At 48.0% G+C, this 12,633-nt stretch overlaps 1 protein-coding gene across 5 annotated transcripts in view; it reads right to left on the reverse strand.

The window, feature by feature from the left end:
• Window positions 1-12,633, reverse strand: part of CAMKK1 (calcium/calmodulin dependent protein kinase kinase 1) — a 107,579-nt gene that overhangs the window by 60,062 nt on the left and 34,884 nt on the right. For all 5 annotated transcript variants that reach the window (XM_075771437.1, XM_075771438.1, XM_075771435.1 and 2 more), the window contains exon 2: window positions 3,193-3,737. In XM_075771437.1, coding sequence (XP_075627552.1) covers window positions 3,193-3,648 — 456 coding nt within the window. In that variant the 5' untranslated portion in view covers window positions 3,649-3,737. The remainder of the gene's footprint in view (window positions 1-3,192; window positions 3,738-12,633) is intronic.

The raw sequence follows: 12,633 nt of genomic DNA on the forward strand, positions 1-12,633 counted from the left end.
GATAAAGCCTGAATGCTCATGAACTTTATCTTCATTTTTGCACAGACTAACTCACTCTGGCAGCCAGAGCAATGGATGTCCTGCCACCTGAAAGGCACTGACTGATGATGCCGGATACTCAATGCAAGGAGAAAGGAGCAACTCCAAAATGGCTTTAAGCAGGTGAGACACATGGACTCAGGTACAAATGTGCAGCTTGCCTAGAACATGATGTGTCAAAGAGTCATTTACGGGACGCCAGGGGCAATGCTGTGATCAGTGAGCTGGATCTTGTCAGAGTGACCTAACAGCCTCCCTGCTCACTGAGGGTCTGCATATCAAAATGATCAACAGAAAACACAACAGCAGCTGCTGCTAAGTACATCATGATTGTATTTCTCATCATAGGGTTATTTTATCTGCCATGGGGCCAAAACCCTCAACACAGAGTCCCCCACAACTCTTAGAAGCCCTGCCCCTACCGCCTGGCTCTGCTCAGTCTTCCCTGCCCACATGCAAGGCTCTGCTAATTGCTTACAGCAAACATACTGAGCAAATGCACATAACAATGTAAGATCTGCTCTCCATTTCCTTTCTGAGTTCCCTGCTGTATCTCAGTTAGCTGTACAGCTCAGATTTCGACTGTCAGTGCCTCTCATGGCCACGAACACAATGACCCTGCAACAACCGCTTAGCAGCAACTGGTAGGTTGTACGCAGGATGCTGGGGTTGGGCTGTACGCAGGCTGCACGCTTGCCTTGCTGTCACACACCTAACATTTATTCTTCATTACTCAGTGGCCAGCCTCAAATGTTATCCTATAAGCAAGCATGCATCTTCCTCATCCTTTTGCTGTTCCTCACAGGACATAGATACTGTCACTGTAAGCTGGGAAGACAAAGCACAGCTCCCGAGAGCACAACTGCGAGGGTGAGCACCCACCTCCGAACGTGCACAGATCTCGCCTGGGCTCCCTTCCCCCTCCTACCGCAGCGATTCTCCATTAATATGAATGATGGTTTCCAATGAGCACAGCTTTGTTAAGCATCTGGGCTGCACCGAAGCTGGACTCTAAATAGTTATACTAAAGTGACCATTAAAAACACAGTACTGCATAAAGAATTGCTGCAGGAGCAGGGAAACGAAGGGTTCTGCATCTGCATTTCAAACTAAGCACTTCCTACCCCAAGACAGTAACTATTGCTCCCCAGGATGCAGATGCTGTGGAAGCGGACGGAGTATTTTGAATTTGCTTGCAGATGGGAATGTGCTAGTCACACTCGACTGCAGTTACTTTGAAACAGATTTCAGACAAGCCTCACTCCTGGCACAGTTAAAGTACTGCAGGATGGGAGAGCTGGCACACAAGTCACGTCCGCTTCCAAGAACTGGCTCCTCTCCCTCCCCGCCTCCCTTATTAAAGCATACGGCTGCCGTCAACGAAGCTGCAATCTCTGCAGTGCCCCTTCTGCAGATATCCTCTTATCGGCCGGTGACACCATGACCCATCTCACAGCTAACATGACCTGCAAAAGGTCCCGTGGGACAACAGCTGATTTGCTCACACACGGCACCCATCATCTCAGATGTGCAAGGGGAAAACACCCACTTTTCAGGAGGGAAACACTAAGCCACATAGATGTTAAGCTCCAGGTCACTCGGACCCACACCAGCAAAAGTCTAAACTCTGGTGATTTTGGTCCCTTGTGACAGGGTGGAACCATAGTGGGATTTAGGTATTGTAGCTGGGAGCACCACAGTGCCCAAGAGCAACACATTGTCACAATGGCAGTGGCAGAGCCACGTTCAGCAACATGTTCCCCACTGACTGAGTGGGGAAGAGTCAGATGGGCACTGGTCCTGAGCACCCAGCTGTCTCTGTCCCACTTCAGTGCCCAGGCACAGCAGCACAGGTGAATTCACTGGGTAAGCATCTGGAGAGAAACAATGAGGTAAGGAAAACTTGGGGGGTTTCCCTCCATAAATAGCAGATAAAAATCACAGGAATAACGTGGGGGATAATTCAGGTGTGAGTCTGTGTTTTTTCCCAAACCAGCTGCCAGCCCCACACAGATGACATTCCCTCTCCAGCACTACAGACAGCCCATTCCCTATTTAAAATCCTTCCCCAGCCAGTAGCATTTTACAGAACATTTTGGCTTCAAGAACCACCCATTTGCACCACCTCCACCACGCCTGGCTTTCAAAGAAAACCCTGCTGAAGTCTCAGTTTGATCTGCATGCCCCGTTCTCACTGGCACTGCTGCAGGCTTGGCGTCTTCAGTGTGACACCAGGCAGCGTGGTCCGAGTGGCCCCTCTCTCTGCTCACCGGGACAGCATGTCACGGCACGCATGCCAGTGGGAAAGAAAGGCTGGAAAGAAAAGCTGCAGCTGCAGATGCCTTCCTCCTTGTCCTTCCCCCAGACAGCAGAAGGGGACAGGTTTCCCCACCTGGCACAACACAGGGAATTGCAACCAGCAGCGGCCTCCATCCATACACTCAACCATTAACAGCATGTTACACCTCTGGGACAGGTCTGAGCCCAGGTCCAGTACTGGGAGAGCAGCTGCAAGACAGACAAGCAGGAACGATTGCAGCGACCCAGAGATACTGCTCTGAAGGAGAGGGGGGTCACGGCCCTCCATTACCACTGCTGTTAAAAACGCTTTAAAGACAAAGGAAAATCCTGACAGGAGTAGGAAACACCAATGCATTTAAGCTCTTTATAAAATTAAATCATGCCTTCAATAATGGCAAAATACAATAGGAGATACATAATCTCCAGAAGCTTAAATCCATAAAATACCAGCAGCAAAGCTGCTGTGACTGATAAACTCCTGAAGGGCAGATACAGCAGGGACACGAGAGCAAAGCCATTTGGCCACGGCCCTTTCTCTGAACAGCCCAACAGGCTTTCTGCACGGTACTGTACACAACAGGGGTCCCGGCCCCTCAACAGCACTACCCCAGGCAGGTGAGGGCTGAAGGAGCCAATGTCAGGACCACAGCTATGCCCAGAAGTCTGGGGGATGGATGCAAAGGGATTCAGCCATTCCAAGCTAATACAATCCCTGGTTTCAGGGATTTTTCTCCCCCTTAGAAAAAGCAGTGCTTTCAGATCTGCTACTCCAAAAGACTGAAGACTCCCCTTACCAGTTAAGAAAGGCTTACCTTACCTCAACACCACACTTACTGGGAAGAACATGCCTACCTCAGAATCTGATATGGAGACCCGATTGGACTCTATCGTTGGTCTCCTCATTATACGTGGTGATGGCCCTGTGGCATAAGGACCATAACCTGGAGTGTTGCTAGAAGCCAAATAACCTCCAGATGATCTTTCCTGAAGAGACAACTTCCTACTTGATAGGACAGGTCTAGTGAGAGGTCTCTTGGGAACATGCCTCCAGTGAGCATCTTCTGACTGTTGAGAAGGCAGAAATTCATTCATTCCCACATCACTGTTGACTCCATTTCTTTGGATGTCTTTTATATTATCAGAAAAGACTGTGTCATTTTCTTCCGTGTTGTCTTCACCATTTTGGTCACTTCTGTCTGGGCCAATAGTCACATCTATGGCTGCTACCCGCTCTGCCAGTTCAGTCTGAGTGTCTTTGCAGCATGTGTCTATGCCTCCATCCACAGCATTTGTTGGAGAGTCCCCCATCACTGCATCCAGCTTGTATGGTCTCAGAAGGCTGCAATGCTAGTGCTCATAGACAGCATGGGGCATGAAGGAATCTTTCCATGAAACACCTAAAAGGAAACACAAACAGGTAAAGTGAATAATAATGTTCATTCAACACACACATAACCAAGACACCCATCTCTGGCTTCTTCCAACATGAAAGAAAGCAAAGGCAAAACACTGGCAGGCTGTAAACAAGTTGCAAAGCCTCAGAAGGAAAGGCAAACCCAAGCATCATGCTAGATATGAAAGTGATAAGGATGAGATTTTATCTGATGTGCAACAAGTGACATAGCTAAAGAGAACTACTTCTGTAGCTAGACTGGCAGTCAACCACAGCTCACAATAAAGGGAGAAGTACAACTTCTTAACAAGCCAAGGGTAAAGGGCCAAACTTTCAACCTCTTGAATTCTTATTTATAGGATACAAGAGCTTCTGGTATGTATCCAAACCCAACATGCACAACAACAAATCCACAGCCATTTAGGGCTCCACACTAGTCTCTCTGTTGCCCTGTAGTGCCTTAGAGAGTGTCACAGAAAGGCCTGGAAGCCAAGCCATGGCTGGTGACTTCCACACTCTCAGTTATTTTCAACGTAGTCAACAGCAATGGCAGAATTTAAAAGCAAGTCTAGTTCCAGGGCCGCCCCAGCCTCCCACAGTTGCAGCCTGTGTGCAAACACACATTAGCCTTGCTGCCCACCATGTATAAAAGCTATATTGAGTTGCAAATCAACAATGCTTAATGATTACCAGCATGTGGAAATCAGCTTTTCCTTTGGAAAAGACCTACAGAACACAAAAATGCAATACAAAGCTAAAACTGCTGAATAAAATTGCTGTTTCCTGGATGCTAATTGCAGTCTCAATTTAAAACAGATTTCAGTCTTCCCAGCACAGGCCAGAGCAGGAAATGATCCTCTGCAGCACATGGCTGTCATCCCTTAATCACCTCTGAAGATGCAGTGCTGCAGGATGCATCATCTCATTCCTCTGCCCAGTTTCTGGGGACAATGGGGGAGAACTTAGCTTTAGTCACAGCACCCTGGACTGCATCCAATGAATTTCAGCGTAGGCTTAACTCTGAAATATTGTAACCTTTGATTCTCTACATGCAAAGCAGGTTGTGCATAAAAATCCCTGCAAGCCTGGTGACACTTGCATTGCCCTGTTTTCACACTGGCTACATTTAATTTACATGAAGAAGGGTGGGGGTGAGCAAGTTTAAAAAGCCCCATCCATCATCAGCCTGGGAACACACACGACACCCTCATCGAGGGGCACGGAGCAAAGGTTGAGACTGGTTCGAAGCTGCCCAGCGATGCTCAGTTAAACACACTACAGCTGAACTCTGCTGCAAAAGGAGAGTTCCCAAGTCCCTCGCACAAGCGTGGTAGCCAAGCTCAAGCAATCTTTTTATATCAGTAAGGAAACAAGAAAGATCTGTATGGGAGGCTTCACCCTAGGTTGCATGCCAGTCACGGGGGACACATGCTGGGCACTCAACATCACAGAAGGGAAACATCCCAATCCAACACGTTCCCCCCACAGCCTGCTGTTCACCTCCTTCCCCACCCGGGTATAAGTCTTCCCCCCCCTCTCCTGCCTTTTCTGCAGGCTTGTTTGAAACAAATTGACAGAAGTGTCACTCACTCAAAACAGTAATGAAATGGTGAGATCAGCTTTAAAAGCTTCTATTAAAACTATATTTAAACCCTTCAATCCCAAAGCAGAAATCCCTTTCAGAGCCAGGATGCAGGCACTGGGGATGGCTTGCAGGGTTCCTCCAGCACATACTGCACATGGTCCCACAAACCCACAGGCAAAGCAGCGCGAGCCTTCCCCTTTGGTAGACCTCCTTCCCTCTCCCAAACCCCCAAAACCAGGCTTCAAGCTAGAAAGGCAGCAACAATCCTGGCCTTCGAAACAGATTTGCGAGAAGCCCGTGGAGGACTTGCTGTCTGCAGAATGCTTGAGCGAGGTCTGTACTCAGAAAGCTTCTGGGCTGACCTAGGAGCATCGGGTCAGGGCAACCACAAGCCTGTGGCCACCCTGCTATCCCTTAAGAGGCTTTCCTTGCACTCCAGAGCCAACAGAGCAGCACATTTCCTGACAGGACACTCATAAGGACTCCTCATGGGATGCCTGCACACTTGGCTTTGGGTCAAGGTCAGTGCCTCGGCCCCTGGGAAGCACAGGCCAGCCTCCAGCCCTGTCTGCGGGGCAGCAGCTTCCCAGGGCTGCTTTGCACAGCCAGGAAAGCACCGGTCCACATCGCCGCTGCCAACAGCGGCCCTCTGCACCACTGGGGCTGGAAAGGACTTTAAATGAAGGGAGAGAGTGAGTAAAAACGCTTTCACCATTTAATCCAGCTTGCACAAGGGGATAGAGGAAACCTCCAATTCCACCCTGCGTTAAAAGCCTGGCTTTGCTTTTCTGCCTACAGAGAAACCAACCCAAGGCCTTTCCTTGCAGCAGCTTTAGCTGCTGGACAGTCACAGCTCACCTCGCTCCTAAGGAGCGCCAAGAAAATCAACCTGCAACTGAAGTCTGCAGCTCCCTGACCTTCTTCCCTCCTCCTGCCACGAGGTTTTCCCCACATGCAGGAGCGAGGGGAGGGAAGCATCTGCCCATGTTGCTGCGCAGCTGACAAAGCCCACAAATCACCCACATCCTCGCTGTTCAGCCAACAGGAAAAAAAAAAAAAAGCCAGAAGTACTGGGAACAGTGGCCAGGTCTCAGCAAACAGCGATGCTCATGTGAGCCACCTGTGCAGCTCTTCACTGCCAGAACAAGCACCCCAGGGTGTCACCCCCTCAAAAGCAGCAGCACAGTTGCATAGCTCTAACCTGCAGCTCAGGCCACCTACCCTCCTCCCAAAGCACAGTGCTGCAAAATAAATCTTCAGCTAATTGACAGCTTACATAGCTAAACTTAAGATAAAGCCCATAAATCAGTTCATCCAATCTGAACAAATATACTCACACAGCATCACAACAAATAATACAGTGCTGCTAAAAATATGCTAAAAAAACCCAGCAAGACTTAAAAGAAAACAATTGTTCATCTGCAGAGCTGGGCTTTGTTTCAGGTTCTACTGTTTTGAAGGATTCCTTTTCACTGATAAATCCTCCAAAAGTGTATTGGAAAGCAATGGTTTCTGAATAAGCAAATCAGTTACGCACAGACCAGTCTTACTGTGCATAAAACTCAGTACAAAAGGCAATTATTTATTTCTGCAAGGCAAAAATCAATGGTGGATTTGCCATTTGTCAGGCTGGAATGCAACCGCATCTTGCTGTGATGGGAAATCCCAGCGAAACAGAAACACCATCGCTACCTTCTGCACCTCCTGTGCAGCTTTGGGCCCGATGCTCTTCACATGGTCACCAGTCTGATCCCCCGCAACACTAAATGCCTGCTGTAGATCAGAGGATTATGCTGCAGACATGAACTAGAGCTGCAAACAAGCTTATAAGAGCAAAATTCATTTACTTACACGTCTTATTTACCATTTTTCCCTGAAGCTATGCCTCTGCTGCAGGCGCACTGCCACTTCAACAGTGTTTTTTGCAACATATTTATCAAATGGCTGCACATGTTTCCCAGAGAGGTGCTGAGCAGACTATGGTACAAAAAACCCTTTCGAAAGGAATGTGATTCTGGAGAAAGTATCTCTGTACGTGGGAGCGGGAGATGAGCAAATGCAATTAATTTTGCTGTTCAATAAAGTATTTCAAAGCATTGTTTGAAAAATAAAAAATTGCAAATCTAGTTTACTGCTTGGTCCATTAATTTGGCTAACTAGAAATGTTCCTATGAGAATGGATGGGGAGGTTAAAAGGTTCTGGGCCTCAGCAAATCCAGCTTCAGGTTCCTGATTTTGCTATAGGCTACCCAGAAGAACGACTTTACAGCTTCATCTGTTGGAGTTCCCAGGTTAAGAGGAATGACGCTGCCCTCAGCCCACCTCGTTCCACCTCCCCTTCCTGTCTCTGAGAACACATCTGTCCTGTGCCGAGGCACCAAGGGCCTTTGCAGTCAAATAAGTCACAGTGACTAATAACTATAATGAGCATTTGCATGGAAAGCATTCAGGCAGCAATGTTGCTGCTGCTGCTCAGAGTTGGAGACTTCTTCAAATGCGCATGGATGGCATCCTCCATGCCAGCATGGGGACTGGCAGAGATGTCACACTGAAACCCTGTTTGAAGGCCACATTCATTAGGTACCTCTTGACCACACAAGATCCACAGGCACTCTCGCAAAGAGAGGTCCCAAAGATCACAGAAGGCTTGAGTCTGACGCTTTAATATACACTAGCAAGGTCAGGAATCAGGCCAAGTTTTCTGAATGGCACAGCTAGCCATGTACCAGGACAGGCTACCTGCAGAAGGGATGTCATCTCCATCACCAGCATCCTTCAGCTCAGATCAGGCCCTCACCAGGAACTCAGTCCTGCCTTGGGGCAGAGCTAGGCGGCACAGCCAGCCCCACCTTGTATCACCCGGTGCTTGTGTTGTGTTTCCTTCAGATGTTTCCCCACAGCAGCACAGTCAGGATAAAGAATCTGCTCTGACTGCTGTCAGCCGGCACCAGAAACTCCCTTTAAGGAGAGAAGCAGCAAGTCCTGGGCTGGGCTGCCAAGTCCTGAACAGTTCCTCGAATGACATTTTTGAAATAGGTCAGCAAGTCCTTTCCAGAACCCGAGCTGTCTGCTGACACCAAGCAATACAGCCTATGACTATTTCCATCCTGGAGTCTCTCCTGTGCTCCCTTTTCTGCAGCCGGGTCTGCAGGACTCAGTGTTACCCCACTGCCCTGACATGAGGGAGGTATTTCCATACCCTCACCCTGACCTCATCAAATTTTATACACAGGAGAGGCACTTCCCAAAGTCCAGCCAGCTCACTCCAACACCTTCAGCCTGCAAAAGCTTAAGGGGGACTTATGTCCCACAGCCATGCAACAGAGCAACACCTGAGCTGCCATGAGCTCCACAAGCACAAAGTGGTTTGCAGCACACAGCTCTTCAGACCACTCATGGGTCTCATTGCTGTGGTGGGGAGCAGCCAGCGGGTTCATTTGGTCTGCAGTAACTTTGCCTTCATTTCAGCTCTGCTTACCCTCAGCACACCAAGCAGGGCACCTGAAGGCGAGGTGGCCTCCTGCCCATCTCCACTCACACTGCTGCTGCAAGGAATCAGGCCTCGGAGAAGCACATGAGCTTCTTCACATCTAAAACCACTTTCAGACATCCACTGGCCAAAAGGCAGCCCAAACCAAGCAGCAAAGAATGATGAGAAGCTGCAGCTCTGTGAAACCAAAAAGAAAGCAAATCCCTGCAGCCCTTGCAGAGATAATCAAGGCAGATACACACCAGACTGGCCATTTGGACTGCATTCTTGCTGTGAAGAGGGTAATCACTTTTGGTACAGATTCCCAGTTAGAAGGAGACATTAACACAACCCAAATAATAAATAAGAATATACTGTTTGTGCTTTTTGCATACATACTGCACATTTGCTTTATCCTGTGGCTTATGAGGCTCTTGTTTCAGAGCACAGATGATCATGTCTTGCTGAGAAATCACTTAATCCTGCTACGATCATCCTAGTCCTTTTCCCTCTGCTCTCCACAGCTCTTGGCGGTGAGCCTGGCTGTTGTGCCACAGCTGAAAATTAGATCATAAAAGCAAGGCGCTTTGATTACTTCCATGAAGCTCCTAGCACAGCTCTGTAAGTAACCGCTGTATGACAAAGAACAGTATTTTTGCAATTCAAGCACTGTGTGAGAAATTGGAAAGGTAGGTTCAGGCCCCTGCTCCTGCCAGATTTCTTGAATGACAACAAACATCTCCAGACCACGGTCTGGAGAAATGCACCATTTCTCCCTCCTCCTCCTTAGTCTATATGTGCCTCACCAAGGCAGAGGGGTTTCAAAAGGGGTTTTGGGGCCAGTTCAGCCCCTGAGCACCCATCACTCCATCTTTGTCCTGCTCTCCCTCTCTTCCCAATGAGAGACCTCGGCCGAAGACAGGATCTGGGGTTTGGGTCCAGTGCAGGACTGATGCTTTCATGTCCCTGGGTTTAAGGTGTGGACGCAGATGTGAGACAGCAGGGCTGAGCTCAGCAATGAGCTCCTGATATTATCATGTAAAAAATTAAAGTTACACACCTTCACACCATGAAGGCCATGTACCAATTTTAAGAGCAATTAACAGCACATTTTAAATATGTTTTGAAACTAGCCAGGATGCTGAACTAAAATCTCCAGCCTACAGCATGAGAGATAACAACCACCTTGTGCACAGAGTACTGAGCTCAGGAAGTTTTACAAAAGATTTCCCAACTGCATTATATCTCATCCCTCCATGTTCTAATTATATGATTAAATAAATCTGCATAATCAGATGCAATTATACTAATTGCATATATAAGCAATAATCAACCAAAAATTACTCTGAAGAAAAAAGCTTCTACTTAAGGAAATTCCTGTAACAAGAAAACACTGAGAAGTGTCAAATCTATCTAAGCGAGAGCAATATTAGCATTAAACACTCCAGATAATGCCGGTGAAACAGGAGCCCTGCCAGAACATTATTTGACTGGGTACAGCTATGTTGGCACATTTTAACCATGGCTTCGGTGGGGACACCACCAGTGAATCAAAGAGGAGCTGTGCTCCTTTGTAGTCAAGCCCTGGCTAAAAACCATTTTCACGTGGCAGGTTTATTTGCCATGTTTTACAGCAGAAAGAGGTTCAGCAAGACTTGTGGACATCAGACCCTGATGCTGGACGATATTGCTTCTGGTTTAGTCTTTTAAAGCTGTTTATCAGTCTGTGAACATTAGAGGTGGTTTTATTTCACAAGTTACAGCCGGGAAAGCATGAGAGGTGCTCAGCCTACATATCCCACAGGTTTTGCTTGCAATGATGGTAAGCGCTTCCACTCACTGTCTCTGCAACATCCCAGTAGTGACCACAAACCCAGTGCATCCCAACACCCAAGCCCATACATCCACACTGTCCCCTGCAGATGACCTGAGCTCAGATTATAACAAATCCCACTTGCCCTTGTGACAAGGGACACAAAAGCCTTGCGGGGAAGGACCCTGGCCACTGTGCTAGCCTGACGTCAGCCCCTGACACTACAGCAATGGACAGGAAGACAGAGGAGGCTGGCATGGGCAGAGAGCATCAAGATCGGTCATACTGCATGACCATGCAGAGGATGTTCCAGCATGTCCCCAGCCATACTGGACCATTTGCCCTACCTCCAAGTGACCATAGGGACAGAAATATGAAGGAATTGAGCTGTTAATATACACACACAGAGCCTGGACAACATCTGAATCACTCAGCTAGATGTCAGAGGAGAGCAAAAACTCAGGAGACTCCCTTTTCCAAATCTGCTCCTGTGTGTGCTCCCATCAGGCACTGGGCTGATGCTGACCTGGACCTTGGAGCCTGCACACCTCAACCTCCTCTTCCAAAACCCATCAAGGCTGCAGGAAATACCCCGAGTGCAATTTGCACAGGGAAAGCTGAACCCCATAATACAGTGAAAAAGTAGTCTTCTGACCACCAACTATAAGAGTATGTGCTGTTATGGCTTGAGGTTGCACAAGTGGGCACAGGCAACATCAACTCGCACAACAGAGGCTCCTTGTATGATCAGTGCAGCATTTGTGCAGCAGAGGGAGAAGACTCCTGGGGCTGAAGCTGAGCAGGGAGGAGGAGGAGGAGGAAGAGGAGGCAGAAGTGTCATGGTTGCTGTCACTTGTTGAGCTGAGAGGCAGCATGATTCCCAGGAGAGGGGGTAGCAGTGGCAGGAAACACAGCTTGCTGGAGGTGGCATTTAAACAGCTGGCGAGGGGGTGCTTCAAAAAACTGAGAATGTCAGATTACATGAAGTTTGGAAGGCTTAGATTATTTGTAAAATATTAACAAGCAAGGCAGCAGCCAGATTCCATTGGTTCATGAGCAAAATTACTACCTCAGAATTAGGAAGTCTTTAATATTTAGGGTCTTCATTGCAATGACTTTTCAAATGTCTGTACTGTGGCAAGGTAAATGGCAGGTTAAAGAAAAAAAAAAAGGTTTTCAATTGCTCTAAGGGAAAAGGGTTCATCTCAGATGAGCCATCTTCTGCTGCAATCTGTAATACCACCTCAAAATTGCCACAGAAGATACAGTGATGAACAAACCAAAAATGAAGAAATCAAGAGGAACTGAATGGCATATTAGTCTGCAAGGGTGAGGTCTAACCCTCCACAATGGCCAAATCCCCTCTGATCTTATGAGAGCAGAATTGAGCACTCAAATCAAACCTGTCTCTAGACCACTGCAATTGCTGCAGTGCTTTGGGGTGACTATGCTGCAAAGCGGGACACATCTGATCAAAACAGGTCCAGGGCGCTAGCAAGTAGCCTAGAAAAAGTATCTCTTGTGGCATGGAGAGAAAGAAAAGTGACTATAAGAGAAATAGAACCAGGTGAACCCAGCCTGCAGCAAAGGCTCCAGAAGAGCGGGGGAGCCTGCCAGCCAGGCAAACCAGCGCTCACACACCAATTTGTGACCCTGAAGAACAGAAAATGAGCGTAAGCAACAGCTAATCTTTGAGGATTGCTCCCTGGTGGGACTACATGCTCCCTCCTGCACCGGAGTGCGATGAGGGACCTGCAGTGGGTGCTTGCACACATTAAACCAGAGACCAGAAGCCACAAGGACCACACATTGTACATACTTCTACTGACCACAAGGAACAGCCTGCCTGCAAGGTCGACAGCCTCCATTCAGCTGCCTGATATGCAGTAAAAAAAAAAAAAAAAAAGGGGGGGGGGGGTGTCCCTTTTGAGTGGAGTTTCCTGCATTGCAGTTTGTGCCCATTGCCTCTTGTCTGTTCTCTGGGCACCACTGAAATTAACATGGCTCCGTCTTTACCATCTCCTCCTCATCAG

The sequence above is a fragment of the Balearica regulorum genome, chromosome 19 (assembly GCF_011004875.1).
Source record: "Balearica regulorum gibbericeps isolate bBalReg1 chromosome 19, bBalReg1.pri, whole genome shotgun sequence".
In the NCBI taxonomy this organism is placed as follows: Eukaryota; Metazoa; Chordata; class Aves; order Gruiformes; family Gruidae; genus Balearica; species Balearica regulorum.